At 39.6% G+C, this 19,005-nt stretch overlaps 2 protein-coding genes across 4 annotated transcripts in view; one reads left to right on the top strand and one right to left on the bottom strand.

The window, feature by feature from the left end:
* Positions 1 to 19,005, bottom strand: part of PPP2R5E (protein phosphatase 2 regulatory subunit B'epsilon) — a 143,284-nt gene that overhangs the window by 13,558 nt on the left and 110,721 nt on the right. For all 3 annotated transcript variants that reach the window (XM_032344431.1, XM_032344429.1, XM_032344430.1), the window contains exons 6-11: positions 6,338 to 6,468; positions 6,156 to 6,215; positions 5,066 to 5,174; positions 3,386 to 3,439; positions 3,232 to 3,282; positions 986 to 1,105 (exon numbers count right to left, since the gene is read on the bottom strand). In XM_032344431.1, coding sequence (XP_032200322.1) covers positions 986 to 1,105; positions 3,232 to 3,282; positions 3,386 to 3,439; positions 5,066 to 5,174; positions 6,156 to 6,215; positions 6,338 to 6,468 — 525 coding nt within the window. The remainder of the gene's footprint in view (positions 1 to 985; positions 1,106 to 3,231; positions 3,283 to 3,385; positions 3,440 to 5,065; positions 5,175 to 6,155; positions 6,216 to 6,337; positions 6,469 to 19,005) is intronic.
* Positions 7,936 to 8,782, top strand: LOC116591498 (actin-related protein 2/3 complex subunit 3-like). Its single transcript, XM_032344433.1, is given in 2 exon segments — positions 7,936 to 8,345; positions 8,347 to 8,782. Coding segments are annotated over 2 exon segments (537 nt in total). The 5' UTR covers positions 7,936 to 8,009; the 3' UTR covers positions 8,548 to 8,782.

Below are 19,005 nucleotides of genomic sequence, written 5' to 3' on the forward strand. Positions count from 1 at the left end.
CCCTGGTGATCTTAAAAGAGATTTCTGAAAGAAAGGGTTGGGGGGGCTTCTGCTCTTTGCTTTGTCAAACCTCCTGATGAAAACTGAAAAGTGAGGTAGACAATCCAGAGCTTGGGGGAAAAGCCCACTGCTGAGTCTATCTCCTTAGCTGTGGGATTCTTTGCTACCAACGACAATATGAACCATCCTTCGAATCAGCAGGCAGTATATGGAGAGTTAATTTTCAAAGTCTGTGATTCGGACCTTCAGTTAGACAGCGAAAGGACAGAAAACTTGACCCGTTTCCTTTCGCTCCAGATCACCCCCTTCCCTCCCGCGTGCGTTCTGCAACAACAGCCCCAGTTGAGAAAAAGGTTGTCAGGTTCACTTCCCTGTGATCCCCCCAGTGGCCACAGGGAGGCAGAGTGGTGCCATGGAAGGTGACCAGCTTTCACAAGAAGCTACACCTAACCGACTTCACTCCCCAGGAAACTTGCGGCCCTTAAGCAAATCATTCTGAGTCTCGAAAACAGCAGGGTTGGGGGTGAGCAGGGAGGGCAGAGCCTCGTAGGATAATGTGAAATTTATAAATAAGGTATGAAAAGCATCTAGCACAGTATATACGCGTGTTCTCCTTGCCTCTCAAGCTTTATTTTGCATTCTCTCTTATATTCTATAAATCCTACCAGTCCACCTCTTACTCAGCCATTTTATTGGAGACAAGTTATTTTACCACTTAGACCTTCGGTGTTCAAATCATAACACTCTCCTTGTAGAGTGATCATGAGCATTAAAGTTACTAGGCAGAAAGCACCATCAAAGGAGCTGTCATACTGCACGTGTTCAAGACAAAGGTGGTTATGATGAAAATTATTACTGTATGAGAAAATAGCAAATAAAAAACAAGCAGCTAGTGCCCATGGCATGTCTTTCAATACAAATAAAACTTAACCAAATAACATCTGTTGCTCAGGCCACTGCAGTTCATCCTCTCTTTACTACTAACCTGAAAATGGGGGCTAGATACACACTTGGCAATTTGTTTAAACAAAGGTTCTTGAATTTTAACAAATTGTGAAGGTTCAATCACATCCAATATTTCTTCCAGCTCCCCAAGGAACATGACCTGTAAGTACATACAAAACACAAAATGTCAGATACTTCATGTAAAAATCCAAATGAACAATGAGGATTAATTAGAGTTTGTAATGGTTTAAGAAAAATTTACACCTAAAACAAAACAGGAACAAATTAGGCATCATCTTATGTTAGATGTTCATGTCACAAAGAGTTCAGCAGAGGGCACCTGTTAAGAGCGAATTCTCTATAGTTTTGAAAGTATGATTCTATTTACTTTGAAAAAAAAAATCCTCTACATGCTACATCTATAACCCAGAACAAGGGGCACTGACACATTGCAGTGGGGCCCCTGGGGAACAACAGCCATGTCTCCGTGGGGCGCTCCTCTCTATTGCTATCCACCTGGCCATTTGCCCCCCTACTCTTATTTTTCAAACAGTGGGAGAGCAGCCTCCTGCATGGATGGACAGAAGTTCACGGTGGCACATGCAGCTATCTGCGAAATGTTTTCAGCCCCTGCTGTGTGCTAGGAGCTCTTCTAGGATACATTAGTTAACAGAACACAGACAGCCGGAGAGACACAAATGAGCAGGTTCACCCATACACAGGTACCACTTTAAACCCATGAGCACACACTGACCCAATCTGCACACGGACAAACGTGTGCACAACTGCTCACCATAAAGCACAATGAATCCCAGCCTCAGCGCAAGGGTCTCAAGAAACAGAGCTCTAATTTTTTTTTTTTTCCCCCAAGATTAACCAATTTATTTTAGAGAGAGGGAGAGCCAGTGTGAGCTCACAGAGCAGGGGGAGGGACACAGAGGGAAAGGGAGGCAAGCAGACTTCTCTGCTGGGAGCCTGACACAGCTGATCCCAGGCCCCTGAGAACATGACCTGAACCAAAAATCAAGAGTTGGATGGTTGACTGAGCCACCTAGGCGCCCTGAAACAGAGCTTTAGGTCACAAAATGGAGCCAAGCCAATAGCACAGTCAACTGTTTTCAATATAATGGAAAACTGACAGAGAAATAAGAACCAGTTACCTATTTAGGCATTTAAAAAAAAATAATAGTAATTACCTTAGGAAAAAACTAGGCAATTAAAATACGAAAAATGACCATGTTTTCCTATCCTGAGGTGCATCTGGATAGCAATATATAGCTTAATTTTGTCACACAGGTATTAAAAAATTAGATGACTTTCTGAAATTGTGTAAATTAGGGTTCTGAAGAATTAAAACTGATTGAGAAGGAGCATATTTCTGTTAAAAGTAATATACAGTAAGTAGGCAGCAGACCCTTGCCATTTGTCAACATATATAGAGAAGTTCTCCCAAAATTCTCTGCCAAATGTCAAACTGACAGATGACCTTTCTTGCTGGGCCATTTTCCACGTGGCCTCTATAGAAGAGTGAGTAAAGACATGGCATCCGGCGAGCCTCACTTCTAAGCTAAGACTTACTCCCAGCACGGCACATACTGGTTAGGTTTTGGCAAAAATATAAATAATCGTAGGTCAGAAATTTCCAGTTCTATGAACACCTGAAACTAAATGTCTGTAATATATTTTAAAACTGTACATCTCTATTATATTTTAATGTTGGGTATTTGGGCAGGTTGGGCAGACAGCAACACCAAAGCCTCCACCCTAGGAGTGGTCACTAGAAAGGTGACTTTGATAAAGCTAGACAGCGAGACACATGACCACAGCCTGACTAGGGTTTCCCTGGGACTGAGCAGAGCATGATGGAAGTTGAGGGTTCAGGAATCACGGTGGCGGATTCCTAATCACTTAACACTTAGCATACCCAGGCAGGCTACTTAAGCTCTCTATGCTTCAATTTGAAAACTAGTAAAATGTGAATATTTACAGTCCTGCTTTAGAGAGATAAAATGAAGATTGGATGGGACGCCTGGGTGGCTCAGTTGGTTAAGTGTCTGCCTTCAGTTGGGTCATGGTCCCAGAGCCCTGGGATCGAGTCCCACATCAGGCTCCTTGCTCTGCAGGGAGCCTGCCTCTCGCTCTGCTTATGCTCTTTCTCTCTCTCTCAAGTAAATAAGTAAAATCTTTTTTAAAAAATGAAGATTGGATGAAATAATGTATTTTTACACATTGGCTCAGAGGCTGACACTCTAGTAAGTTCTTAACACCGCAACATTAAGCACTTACCTCTTTTTGACTACATGTTTTAGGCCAAAATTTCATTAACCCCCTAATAACCTAAAATGAAAAGGAGAAAAACAATGGCAATTAATTTCCCATATATACTTCATGAAAGGTAGTCTTTTGGAAGTTTTTTGAAATTAAAGAAAAAAATACTTACTGGTTCTGTGAGTGAAGGATCTTTCTCCAGAAACTGTACTATGCAATACGCCAGCTGGAGAAACAGAAAAATGAAAGACAAAATTGGAAATGCTATATACTCAAAAGGACTCAAAAGACATATTAAAACTTCCTAAAAAGTTTCTAGACTCTGGTTTTAGTAACTTCATGTTCAATTCATTTTAAAAATAAAATATAAAATGGAAAAAAAAGCTACTTTTTCAAGCCAAAGATTGACACTAATAACACCCCAGGGGAATTTTTTTTTTTTAAAGAATACTGAGACATGAAGTATCCAGCTAATGAAAAGCAGAAATATCACAGTCAGTATATTCTGAAAGTATCTCATCTACATATGGTCTAAGCTACATCTCATGGGCTTCCCTTCTCTTTTTGCCAACCTCGACAGTACTGGGTTTTACTGTGTTTCTAGAAGAGTCCTAGACAAAAAAACATGTAGGCAGCACTTACTAAACACCCTGCTGACTGCCTAAAGTGGCCCGTGCGAACTGAAGCAGTTTCATGAAGAGATAAAAGGTTGTACCTGGCCATAGCTGGAGGAGGGAAGAGTTTTACATATGATGCTGGCTCATCTAGGTTAAGAATTCTTCTACACGCTCATGAAATGTGATAGCCTATTTCAAATACTAGAGGCAAGATTTGTAAAAGGGCTTGTAAAGATTTTTGGACAAGAAATCCACCCTTGCGAAACAACATTTTGATGGTGTTCTAAATTGGAAACATATGGACTAATTTTTCCTCGAAACACAGAATTTCACATTTAAAGAGGAACATTGCTCAGAAAAATGTGTGACATTTTTATGCAAACTCAAAACATTCCCATTGGTTTGGAAAACTAAAATTAAAATGCCACCACATCATTTATCTGTCCCCTAGTGACATGCTCACCACACAAGGCAGTGTCAGCACGGAAAACAGACTTGGGACAAGACAGAGTAGGCTTTTTAAAGTAATGGAGGCTAAAAATAAAAAGATGTGAAAATATTGATTTGTTGACTTGTGAGGATGTTTATTTATGTGTATAAAGTGAGAAGGAAATAGTGAATTAACTAGGGGGCAAAGAGAAACTGATAGACTAATGCAAACGAGGAGATAAAATATTCCAGAATATTCTAAAATGATGGCACATGTGCAAAGCTTTAAATCTGAAAAACCCATATATTTGATTGTATGTAACATGTTCAACATATAATTTTGTGAATTAGGCAGGTCCTCAAAGTTCTCAGGTAAAACGACTGAACAAATGCTCCTCCCACTTGAAAAATATTCCCATGGGGTGCCTGGGTGGCTCAGTGGGTTAAAGCCTCTGCCTTCGGCTCAGGTCATGATCTCAGGGTCCTGGGATCCAGCCCCGCATCAGGCTCTCTGCTCAGCAGGGAGCCTGCTTCCTCCTCCCTCTCTCTCTGCCTTCCTCTCTGCCTACTTGTGATCTCTGTCTGTCAAATAAATAAATAAAACCTTTAAAAAAAAAAAAAGAAAGAAAGAAAAAAAAATATTCCCATGAATCTACTATGCACAGAAAAACAAAGCACACATTTTAATTTTCCTTGGGAGGCATTTTATATGAGTTTTTTTAAACTAAGGAAATATCAATATCAATGAAACACTGAGTTTGTAAACTTCAAATATTGCTTCCAAAAGTAGTTGCATAAAATTCTACCTGGGCATGGAAGAGTGATAAGCTCCTGACAGTGTGTAAAGGGATCAACACTTTCACCAGAAACTGTTTGTGTTCTGCCTTAAGAGGTAAAGCAAAGCCATTGATAATACTAGAAAAAAGAAAAAGAAACATGAATTAGCAGTATGATCACAACCAACTCAACTGAGACAACCAGCTCCTGGAAGACCAAGTTAAATATGAATCAGTTTCGGTTTGGTCCAAAATAGCCCAAACCCCACCTGGCGACACTGAAGATTTCTGAGTTACTTCAAAGAATACATTTAAGTAGGAAGGAAATTTAAGAAAATTTGCTTATGATAAACTAGCACAGGCTCTTATGCTCTTAACATCTAGTTGGATGACTCCCAAAAGCTTTTGTAATCAGTAACTCTTTATTTTTTCTTCTCCCCCAAAATCATTGCCCTCCTCACTTATGACCTTTCCAGGTGCAGACATCATTCCTGAAATTTCTTCTCCAACTAAGAATACCACAGACACAGCAACCCTGCCTGGGGAAGTCACAGAAAAAACCATGTGACTCCACCTTCTTTTTCTCCTCACATTAAGAGAAGAAACTAAGTAATCACATTGTCCAGTCACATTAACCTCCCTTGTGTATAAAAACCTACACAGCAGCTGTCTCTTTCCAATTCATTCTACTTCTCCCAGCAGCAGCTGTTCAAGAACTACTCCTGGGTTCATGGTTCCAACGAAAATGGCAATCTTTCCAATTTATTTTAACTTGCTTTCAAAAGATATGGCAAAGGACAGGTAGCCTAGAAACTACGAGAATAAGATGTTGTGGAGTAACAGGTTTGGGGGCAATTAGATGTATTTTCTCTGTAGCAATGAACGAACTGTTAGCTCTTTCAGTCATTCCAGTAGAAATCAGCAATGCATAATTGTGGGACAAGGAGGAACAAGAAATCACGTCTTGTAGAGTCAGTCGGGAAACATGGGAAAGCACAAATTAAGAGTGCCCCATGTACCTACAGCAAGAGATGTAGGTCAGCATTTCCCTGTGCCACTTGAATCTCATTCTCAAAACGCTATTCACCTGAGATTAGCCATTAGCTAAAAATGTGCTTACCTTCCTAATATTTCCAGCAGTTCAGCTACACCATTGAAGTGTTCTGTTTCATAAACAAACCTTTTTTAAACAAGAAAAGAAAGAATAAAGTCAGTACACGATGTTCAAATGTTTGAAGTTCATTTAACACTTCTATAAAACCACCAATTTTGCTTCTCCTTCTCCCCCCACCCTCCACTTACCTTAGAAAAATATTGTTAATCTGTTTTCGGATAAATGCTCTAAGACCAAGAAATTTGCCATAAATTCTGTGTAAGACTGTTTTTAAGTAGTCCCGTTCCCGAGGGTCTTCGCTGTCAAATAGCTCCAAAAGCTGTTGTAAAAGAAAAGACAGTGTAGCTGTCAAAAGTGGGTTCAGGAAACGATTAAGGAATTCTGCCACTCATCATTTAAAACCCCTCCCTCCTTTACTTCTTAAAAAAATTTATTGAGTATCTATTAAGTGCCAGGCACCAGTAGCCAGTCTTTGGAAAACTGATTCATAAGTCAGGTAAGAGGCTTACATTCTAATGAAGAGACAAACACAATAACAGTAATCCTAACAACAATAATAAGAGAACACAAATACAGCTTTTAGAATGATCATCATGCAATTTTCTAAGCTACCCACTTGTAGTAACCCTCCCTATAAGGTAGTTTTTGGTCTGTTTGTTTAAGCAGGCTTCACTCCAATGTGGGGCTTGAACTCACGACCCCGAGACCGAGACCTGAGCTGAAATCAAGAGGGAAATGAACTGCCTGAGAGTCCCAGGTGCTCCCCTCCATGAGGTAGTTTTATCCCCATTTTACAGATGAGGAAATCGGAGCGCAGAAATGTTAGGCAATCTGCCCATGGTCTCACTAATGTATGGCAGAGTTGGGGTTCGAACCCAAGCAATCGAGGCCCTACAGTCTGTCATCTCAGCTGCTGCCCTGTTGTAAAATAAACTACCCACTGATCTTACATTTCAAATACACAGTCAAGAGGAAGCTGTCAGCTCTACTCGAGCATACAGGTAAATGAAACAACTTAACCCAAAGCCAACATCCAAAAGTCCCCAAAAGTACCGAAAATGTTCTCTTTGTAGAGCTTAGTTTTTGTTACACAAGTGTGCTAACTTTGTAAAACCTGAGATGAACATTTAGCATTTCTGTATGTATGCTATATATGAATAACATTTGTTAAGTTTCTACTCATTTTTTTAAAAAAAAATTTATTTATTTATTTGACAGACAAGAGATCACAAGTAGGCAGAGAGGCAGGCAATGAGAGAGAGGAGGAAGCAGGCTCCCTCTGAGCAGAGAGCCTGATGTGGGGCTCAATCCCAGGAGCCCGAGATCATGACCTGAGCTGAAGGCAGAGGCTTAACCCACGGAGCCACCCAGGCGCCTGAGGTTTCTACTCATTTTAAGCTAAAGTTCAAAACTGAATGATGATATCAACCTGACAACAAAAACACTCGTACATGAGTAATCAGAGCCGCATGATTCATAATAGCCCCATCGGAAACAACCCTAACGTCCACCAACTCATGCACGGATGAGCAAAATGTGCTCCAGTGGACTATTACTCAGCCATAAAAAGGAATGACTACTGATCTACGCCACTGCATGGATGGACCTCTCAAACATCATGCTAAGTCAAAGAAGACGGACACAAAAAATTATTGTAGAATTCCATTTATGTAAAATATCTGGACTATGGCCAATCCATACAGACAGCAGAAGGAAGAATGTCTGCTAAGGACCATGGTGTTTCTTTCAGGCCCGATAAAAAATGTTGTGTAGCGCTTACCCCGCCCGGGCCGCCGGACCAGAAGCGCCGAGCTCGAACCCCATCCTCCTCACCTAGCTTGAAACCGGGGCGCCGTCAAGATGCCAGCTTACCACTCATCGCTCATGGATCCGGACACCAAACTCATTGGAAACATGGCGCTGTTGCCTATCAGAAGTCAGTTCAAAGGACCCGCCCCCCGAGAGACAAAAGATACAGATATTGTGGATGAAGCCATCTATTACTTCAAGGCCAATGTCTTCTTCAAAAACTATGAGATTAAGAATGAAGCTGACAGAACCTTGATATATATAACTCTCTACATTTCCGAGTGTCTAAAGAAACTCCAAAAGTGCAACTCCAAAAGCCAAGGTGAAAAGGAAATGTATATGCTGGGAATCACTAATTTTCCCATTTCTGGAGAGCCTGGTTTTCCAACTTAATGCGATTTATGCCAAACTGGCAAACAAACAGGAAGATGAGGTGATGAGGGCCTACTTACAGCAGTTGAGACAAGAGACTGGACTGAGACTTTGTGAGAAAGTTTTTGACCCTCAGAATGATAAACCTAGCAAGTGGTGGACTTGCTTTGTGAAGAGACAGTTCATGAACAAGAGTCTTTCAGGACCTGGACAGTGAAAAGAGCCTGGACAGACACTTTCCACAGCCATGAGCAGCATTTTACAGCAAGATGTACACAGTTCTTTGCCTTTATTTGATAAAATTTTATACAGAAAAGAGAAGAGAGCAAAGTGAAGAAAAGTGTCTTCACTCGAAGAGCTCTTTATCAAGAATTTGGGTGGGGGAGGGAAGAATGGGTTGTTAAAGGGTGATTTGAACTTTCTGTAGTATTAAGCTGTTGCTTAATAAAAATTAAGAATAAAGAAATTTCTAACATTCCAAAAAAAAAAAATGTTCTGTAATTTACAGTACTGATGGTTATACAAGTTGGTGAATACATTAAAAACACTGAATTATAAACTTTAAAAGGGTGAATTTTATGGTATATGAATTATATCTCAATAAAGCTTTGTGGTTTTTTTTTAATGACAGGTTCTGGGCAGGTTCTTCTCTAGCTGAAGAACGAACCGGAGACTGGTTTGAATTTTACTGTGTTGCTCATATATTCATTATCATCACAGTAGAGCAAGACTCACTGTTTATCCTTAAGTTGACTTTATAGCAAAAGCATTTACTATAGTAAATGTAAAATATTTCAAGAACATATAGACAGTCTACAAAGCAACACAGACTACCTTAATTACCAAAGAAGCTATCAAGACCTCCATAAGCATGAATCAGGTAATTAAGAGAGTGGGAGAATAACTCGGGCAGTAATCAAATAAATTATTTACTTTTGCTTGCAGAAGACAAAATTATAGACAAAGAATGGCCCTTCAGATAATGGCAGGAAGTACAAACTGAGAGAGAATCTTTAAAATTGGTCAGTGAGACAGGTGCGATTTTTAGCTACACAATGTCATCCATCCATCCACCCATCCAAAAAATGAATTATCTCAGATAAATATGTGTGCCTATTAAGAGCCAGCCAATGGGCAAGGTGTCAGGGATATAATGATGAGCAAGACAGACAAAATCAGCTTTCACAGAGTCTAGTCTAAATGAGGAATCTAGGGCGCCTGGGTGGCTCAGTGGGTTAAGCCGCTGCCTTCGGCTCAGGTCATGATCTCAGGGTCCTGGGATCGAGTCCCGCATCGGGCTCTCTGCTCGGCGGGGAGCCTGCTTCTTCCTCTCTCTCTCTCTCTGCCTGCCTCTCTGCCTACTTGTGATCTCTCTCTGTCAAATAAATAAATAAAATCTTTAAAAAAAAAAAATGAGGAATCTAAGTAAACAAAAAGCATAAGTGGTTTAGGATGCTAAATACACAGCAGACAAATCTCCTGTATTTGGGAGGATCAGAGCGACAGGGAGGACTTCTGGAGGAAGTTACACCCAGGCCGACCTATGAAGAAGTTAGGGGGCTGAAGTGGAAGGAGAGTGTTCATGGCTGGTTCAAGAACACATACCTTCAACAGCAGCCTATCAGAAGAGAAGATCCTATTAAAATACCTGCCATCTCTCTGCCCGTTCAGCCACACAATCAATCAGCCAATCATTCAATCTCTGCATATGCCAGGAACTGTCCTTGTTCCTGTGCGCACACACACCACTGAACAAACTTGGAGCCCATCGGGAAAGCAATGAGCAAGTCAACTATACATTTCCACAGGAAATAGTCTAAGAACGAAAGATATGTGACAATTATAAGTTTAAAAAAAAAAAAAAAAGTCCCATGGATTCAGTATCTCTTATCTACAACACACACAAAATGATGTAAGATCTCTAACCTAATCTTATTTCTTGTTGATGGAAATAATTCATCTTTTAAGTTCTATTTTTTAAATCTGGTTTCTATTTTTGAGCCTTGTAAGAGGATGTAATGAGTAATCTGCAACCAACATAAATAAGAGAAAGTCTGAGGGAGTGTACTGTTAGCAAAACCTGAATCAACTACACTTGTGTATATACTGTTAATCTTAAGAGCTTAATGAAAATAAAGTAATTAAGCAAAAATTATTTAACTAATGTTTTCATTAAGCCCTCAAAAAACATACATACCCAAGCATCTAACCTAAGTCATTTACAAAGCCACAAATAAATAACTAAATATGTGTGTGTATACATATATATATAATATTCTATGAGAAAGAAAAATTACAGTATATAAATTATTTTATGCTGCTCTACAGAACATATTTTTGATGATTTTATGGTGTAAAAGACAAAAGAAAAAGTATAATAATGCACAGGCCCAAAAACGGGGAGTAGGATGAGCTCTGATTTCCAAAACAAAGTATGTCTGTGCTTAGTCATATATACACTCCCCTCAAAAAAAGCAATGGGAAATACAATCCAGCAACTATAAATGCCCAGCGGACTGCACTCCCTACAATATAGCAATAACTTGTCAGAGAAAAGAAGCTGGAGAGTTTCCAAGGTGATTACAGAGCAAAGACAGACCTGCCAACATGCTGACTCCTAGTTTACAAAACCACCCTTCCTGAACTTAACAAACAGGGATGAACCGTACAGTGATATAGCCAAAGAACCCTCCTCTGAGCGTCATTAAAAAAATCTACAGTAAAATGAGAAGGGCAAAATGAAAAAGGCAGTTAGGGTCTTCCAATCAGACAGGGGAGAGAAACTTTCTCCCCCCGAGCCCTCTCTGAGATGAGAATAAAGGAATAAAAAAGGAAGAAACACACAGAGCAGAGAGGAGTAGAGAGCAGATGAGACAAATCTGCAAATTTTTCAAAGATGGAAAGTGGATGGCAAGGGGTAACTATCTTGGGTTTCCTCTTCCTCCACTCTGCTAAGTGTTTTTCCATTCTGCCAGCAGGGATGGAAGCCAAACAAGACGCAAGCCAGTTCACAGCAGAGAACCCTTAAAAGGCTTAAGAATTGAAGACGCCAGATATATTTGATGGCAAGGGTGTGGGGAGCGAAAAAGAGGCCTGGTTGAAAGTTTGTCGAAAGAGTAACAAGACCTCCCAGATCCATGTCCCAAGCAGTGGACTGAAGATTTACAATCGAAGTCTGGAGAGCATAAACATGCAAGTCTCTAGTCTTCAAGACATTGTACACAGTAAAATGAACAATTTACTGAAAATAAAAGGATTAAGTAAAACTCTGCATGCTGAAGGATGAGAGATTTGCTGTCTCTTAGAATGAGACTAAGCCCCCAAAATTCTAGATGAAAGTAGGGGATACGAAGGTCCCTTTTGAGGAACCTCAGCCTCAGCCTCTTGACAGCCTCAAGAGGAAGCACCTATTGATACCTACTGATATTTGAGAGTTTCCTGATGAAAGAGCAAGGTCTCTCCACAGTTCTAAGTGTCTCCCATCTGTGTGTATGCACACAGGCATGTGAGCGCAAACACACACATTCTAACAAGGTTCTTAGATGGCCCTAAGAGGCTCTTTGATGACTACCATGTGACTATGAAGCCAAGGATCATCAGACATCCTAAGATAAAACATGGAGACCAAAACAATCATTTAGAACTCAGAGGAAATAGCCACAATGCAAGTAAAAAACAAACAAACAAAAAAACCACAGAAAAGAACTTATCCTCAGAAATAAACAAATCTGCTGGATCCCTGAAACAAAACCAGAACTGTTACAGATGAATATTCAGAAAATCAAAAAGAACTTTTGGAAATTAAGGACATAACAGAAATAAAAAGTTCAGAAGAACTGGAACATTAGAATGAGCAAATGTATCCTGAAAGTATAACCAAAAGAAGACCATTTTAAAGAAGAAGATAACTAGAGGATCAATCCAGAAGGTCCAACACGTTCCAAAAAGGCACAGAGAATAGGTACAGAGACACCAAGCAAAGAAAATGAAATTATCTGACAAAGAATTCAGTGCAATTAAAAGAAAAAAAAAAGGACATGAGTTTCAATATATATAAGGGCCATTATGTTCTCTTTACAATTAATAAACAAAGACCTGCACCAAAGCACATAACTTTGAATTATCTGGACGCTGGGGACAGAGTAGATCTCAAAAGCTTAGGGACACAATGGGACACTGTAAAGGATAAGGAGTTCAGTCGGTGCAGGCCTCCTCAATACCAACACCAGAAATAGAAGACAATCGAGAATTCCCTAAAACTTTTGAGGAAATATGGGTTCTAACCCATAACTCTCTATCTGGCCAAAATGTCAATCAAGTATGTGGGTAGAATAAACATGTTTCGAGAACTAGGGCTTGAAAAATTTATATCCCATTCATACTTTCTTAGGAAGCATCTAGAGGATGTATCCTGCCAAAATGAAAGAAAGGGAGATAAGCCAGGAAAAACACAGTACAGAAGAGTGGCAAAGGGAAGTCCCAGAACGACCACTGTGGCTACAGCCAAGGGGAAGCCACCAGTGCTGACTAGCGCAGGATGATGGGGCTCCAGCTTCAGGAAGGAGGCCTCCAAGGAAAACAATGGAACTGAGAGGCTGGCTGATGCGTGGGCCAGACTAAGAAGAGTTGTACGGTGCTCTCAGAAAAGAACTGAGCAGTGAAGGAGTAACCCATACACAGGAAAGCGTAACCCATGCACAGGAAAGCAAGCATGTGAAAAATACGGCACATTATTCATCCCAGAGGTTTTCGAAAAAGCTCTATAAGAAATGCAATCATAGTCTAAAATGTGTCTCGGCTGAGAACATGTACACAGTCCTACTAATGCAACACTACAATTTCATTTCATTAGATTTTGTGACATAACTAACCACATTATTAAGATGTAGACGTGGAAGATACAGAGGGAGACATATAATGATTTATAGTAGGAAAAGTTTTTGAAAATCAAGAAACAGCAGTACAAGAATGCCTGTTAGAGATAGGAAGATACATAGAAGCAAACAGCTAAAGACTTGAATGTGGTTACTTCTAGGGAGTGAGACTCAGCTGGGGAAGGACTGAGGCAGCAGACTGCTATTTGTCTTTATAATCCATATAAATATACTTGAATATTTTTAAACAGACATTACTTACTAATTTAAAAAAATTAAAGATTTATTTATTTGAGAGAGAACAGGAGAGAACACGGGCAGGAGGGGCCGAGGGAGAGGGAAAGAGAACCTCAAGCAGAGTCCACACTGAGCAGAGAGAGTCCAATGTGAGGCTCAGTCTTATGACCCTGAGATCATGACCTGAGCTGAAACCAAGAGTCGGATGCTTAACCGACTGCACCACCCCAGGTGCCCCAATTAAAATTCTTTTTAAAAATTAAGAGCAAAAGGCTTGAAACAAAAAGCCCAACTGCCCTTTACTATGATAAGGAAGCAACTACCATGCCCCATTCCATGTAAAAAAGATTTTAAAGAACATCAGAAATGCTTAAGTAAACAATCAGTGAAACTGCTATTCTACATCTATTTTACATGTTTTTCATGTAAATGCTGTTTTCATCCAAACTAAAATCAGGTCTCCATATTTCTGGCTTTGTCTTTAACTTTAGCTCTTCTACCACCTGAAAAATACCTTCTGAATACCTTTGCTCATGAGAAAACAGTCCAGAACCAAGCAGCAAGAGCCAACAGCAGCCTGACTCCAACAAATGAAAACAACTCAAGAGGACCAACACATCAAATGAGCTGATCTACGGGCACCACTGAGAAACACAGTATGGACAAAAGATCTAAAAGTTACACATTACAAGCTTCTAGCAATTCTGACTTCAAGACTTCTCTGGGAACTCAGTATAAAAATTTCAAAGGTGTAAGTCCTTTAAACATGAACAAGTCTGCCAAGTTGCAATGCTTTTATTTTCTTCCTAATTTCAGGCATTCTTCCCACAAACTAGAGAAGTCCATTCTTTTTTCCCTCAAGCTTTCATTTAGACTGATTCAACAAAAGCTGGCGATTTAAAATTTTAAGACAATCAATTTGGTCAGCATTTCAAGAAAGAGTAGTTATTCTACATAATGATGCACTTAGTGGGATGCAGGCAGGGACTAGCTACATAATTTGTGAGGCCCAATGCAAAATGAAAATGCAGTGCTCCTTGTGCAAAAACCACAAAGAGTTCAAAACAGCAACAGCAAAGCATGAAACCAACAACAGGGCCCCTCTCGGCATAGGGCCCCGAGTCACAGCCCAAGCTGCACACCGCAGAGCTGGCTCTGGACGCAGGAGCCACAAACGCTGAAGCCCTTCTCCACGGCTGCTACACTCTAGGATGGACTGGATGGGGCGAGGTGAAGAGTAATTGGTAATGGCTATCTGATAAAATTCCTCATCGACTAAGTTCTCTTAAGTTTTATTTGCTATAGAGACTCTGAGAGAGAAATGCAAACATTTTGACATATTCAAGGAACTTGTTTGGAAAACAGCTCTTTGTATTAGAGCTGAGATTCAAGGCCTCGTGGAATTTATTTGTTTAGAACTTTAAAAAAAATTTTTTTTTTAAAGATTTTATTTATTTATTTGACAGAGAGAGATCACAAGTGGGCAGAGAGGCAGGCAGAGAGAGAGGAAGGGAAGCAGGCTCTCCGCCGAGCAGAGAGCCCGACGCAGGACTCGATCCCAGGACCCTGAGATCATGACCCGAGCCGAAGGCAGCGGCTTAACCCACTGAGCCATCCAGGCACCCTAGAACTTAAGAAATTTTTAACCGGTTGGTTTGTGTCTTGTCCAATGTGTCTTGAGTATTTATTTATTTATTGTCTTGAGTTTTTAAAGCACAATAATAAAAGGTGACTTTTAAGGACAGGGTAAACTATTTGCATAATTTGCATGATAATTACAGCACCTTTCAGCTAAATATAACTGCAAATGTGAAATACAAATGCTAAATCGCAATCTCCAGCAGTACATATGTTTATGGGGACGCTTGAATAGTATGTCTCTTAGCAACCACTGACTGCTTTTCAGATTTGCAGAGTGGTTGAAAGCAGTCTTTAGAAATATGCTACTAAACTCTTGCCACAATAATACACCCAGTGAAATAATTCAAGGTTTGGCAACCCATCTTTGGCAGGGGCGGGTTGGGGGGAGAGGCGGGCAGAGCGGAGATCATAAAGAAACCATTTTCCCAACTGTCCTAACACAGATGAAAATTATCTTTATTGGGAAAAGACACGTTCCATAAGCCTAAGCCAGGCTGCACGCTTTATAGCATAAAGGCGGTTACTATGTCTAAAATCAACAACATTACCTTAGACAGGAGTGCACTACGTAATCAATTGACTGTCCTTGATAATCTGACAGCTTTCTTGTGTAAAGACTTACATTAAGTACATAAGAAATGCTAAAGGTTATGTAAATCAAGATTTAATAAAAATTACAATGAAATTTAAACAAGTCAGTCAGTCATACCATTCTTAAATTTAAAAAACAGCAAACTCTTCAAAGGTACATACAAGTCACAGAGAGTTTTGTCTGGCCCACACAAAAATCTCGATTTCCAGGTTCTCTTAACCTCTCTAGGTCATTACTGTTTCAGTCACTCCCTGTCACACCTAGACTACACCATTACCTATCACTTGTTTGGACTCTGTAAAGATCTGAATGTGTTATCCCTGTTTTTCACCTGTTAAAGGTATATGATCCTGGCACTAATAAATATTTACTTCTAACACTGGAAGAAATCAATGGTGAAATGAACCCAAGGACAGGAGAGACCACATTTAACATCTGAAAAAAAAAATCTCAATAACCAGAGAGGAGCCATATAAATAGAGTCCAAAGGGTTTCTTTGATTTTTAGAATGGTTTAAGTCGGAATTCAAAAAATTCTAACATGCTAGTTAAGATGCTGATAGACCAACACCATATGACTTCGCAGCCTGAGGCTATTCTAGAAGGTATTACAAAAGAAGATTCTTTTTTTTTTTTTAAGATTTTATTTATTTATTTGACATTTGACAGACAAAGATCTCAAGTAGGCAGAGAGACAGGCAGAGAAAGAGGTGGGGAAGCAGGCTCCCCACTGAGTGGAGAGCCCGATGTGGGGCTCGATCCCAGGACCCTGAGATCATGACCTGAGCCAAAGGCAGAGGCTTAACCCACTGAGCCACCCAGGCGCCCCCAAAAGAAGATTCTCAAAACAAGAACTGATCCTAATAGAAATAGTAGTTATAGCAGTAACATAACATTTACTGACCAATGACTCCTGTCAGGAATTGTTCCAAGTGCTATGTCTGTATTCGCTTATTAAATCTCCACAACAACCTGAGCATTGTATTGTGGATATTTGGCATCTATTTTTCAGATGAGGAAACTGAAGTAAGGCAGTCACAGAACCTGCCCAAGGCCATGCACTACAAAAATGCCAGAGTCTGAATTCAAACCAGCATATATACACTTAACCACCAATCTATACAGCTTCCTGATGAGGACAAAAATTAGTATTGAAAAGGACTCTTGAGGCAATACTGGCAGCTTTCCATTGAACTTCTGATTTTATTTCATTTTATATTTTTTTATTTATTTGTCAGAGAGATGGAGAGCACAAGTAGGCAGGGCAGCAGGCAGAGGGAGAGGAAGAAGCAAGCTCTCCACCGAGCAGGGAGCCTGATGTGGGGCTCGATCCCAGGACCTTGGGATGATGACCTGAGCCGAAGGAAGACGCTTAACTGACTGAGCCACCCAGGCACCCCAGAACTTCAGATTTCAAAAGGGCATATACATATATAAGTGATGAAGGGAAGGAATCACAACAAATGTGAAGTACAAATGAATGGGGCAGTCTTAGAGAAACAGTCTTAGGAAGCCTAATGCACAGAATCAGCTGAGGCTTATAAGAAATGTCAGGCAACAAAATAAGAATGTACTTGTAATCTAGATATTTTTACTATTCATACTGATTATAACATACATGTTCATTATTTTTTAAATGTTAAAAAACAGAAAAATACAAAAATTAGAAAGTGGTGATCATCACATATAATCACATTCTACCAGATGACTAACAACAATTTGGTGTACTGCCTTCCAAAATTTTTAGTGCATATACAAACCCTCCTTTTCCCTAAAATAAGACTCAGATTCAAAAAATTCATACTGTTCCAGAACGTGCATGTTACCCTTAAAAATAGATCATGTGTAGCTCTCATTCTCTTTACCATCTGAATATTCCATTATATGAATGTCCATGGTTTATTCAACTACACCCCTACTGAGGAACTCTTAAATTGTTTCCAATATTTCTAATAATTATTAACAATGACACATTCAATATCCTTGTACGTATATCTTTGTGTACCCATCTGACTACTTAAGGAATTGCTCAGTGTAAAATTTAAGTTGATAGAATTTAAACTGACAGAATACTATCAGTTTTCCTCTTCAGAGGGGTATACCAAGTTAATACATACATATATGCACAACACACATCTCTATTTATCTATGTATAGGTACATTTTGGGGGGGTTTTGGCACACTAAGAAGGGTCTTTTCTACCCAAGCCTCTGCTATGTTCCAGTCTCCCACTGTATCTAGGCCACACTGGTGTGTCATTGTGGTGGTTTTTCTTTAAGATTTTATTTGTTCATTTGTTTGTTTGTTTATAGCACACGAGTGAGGGGAGAGGCAGAGGGAGAAGAGAGGCAGAGAGAGAATCTCAGCAGGCTCTGTGCTAAGGGCAGGGCTCAGTCTCACAACCCTGAAATCAGAACCTGAGCCCAAATCAAGAGTTGAATGCTTAACCGACTGAGCCATCCAGGAGCTCCTATGCCATACTGTTTTCATTCATGTACCTTTATAGTTATATCTGTTAAACATTTGTATGTTTTAATATCTAAGAGGCAAGGGATCATAATACTTTTCTTTTTCAAAAATCTTTTATTTCATGAACTTTTGAAATTTTCAAATAAAAAAATCTACTGAACTACTGAAAATTTTTTAAATATTTTATTTTTTATTTGAGAAGGGGAGAGAGAGAGAGAGCATGAATGCGGGGAGGGAGAGGAAGAAGCAGACTCTCCTGTTAAGCAGGAACCTGACATGGGATGTGATCCCAGGACTCTGGGATCATGACCTGAGCTAAAGGCAGATGTTTAACTGACTGAGTGGCCCAGGTGCCCCCAAACTACTGAAATTTTAATTAGAACTGCACCAAATGTATAAATTAACTTGACATTCTATGGATATCCTCATGATGGCAAATTTCCCATCTAGGAGTATGTTATTTATTCAAGGCTTCTTTGCAAAATCTTCCTTTAAGTTTCACATAAACTTTTACATTTCATTTCAAAAGGTGGAGATTTTAAAATTAATACTGGAATCAAGAAAAATAAGATATTCTGCTAATGTGGGTAGATAATATAGTATGAGAAGTATATTTAAAAAGGAATTAGTATTTAATGAGCAGCTATTATAAACCATGCATGGTAACAGCAGATGTTTTTACAAGTCAGACCATTTTATCTCATAACAAGTCTACTTGTTAAAAGAGAGGTCACCATTATAGCCATTTTACAGAAGAAAACACTGACGCTCAGAAAAGTCAAAAATCTGCCCAAGTTTTCAAGTATTTGTTTACAAGTGAAGGAAAGGAGCCTGTCTTTGTATGTATAGTGCCAACTCAATTA

This window comes from Mustela erminea, chromosome 5, assembly GCF_009829155.1.
Source record: "Mustela erminea isolate mMusErm1 chromosome 5, mMusErm1.Pri, whole genome shotgun sequence".
NCBI lineage: Eukaryota > Metazoa > Chordata > Mammalia > Carnivora > Mustelidae > Mustela > Mustela erminea.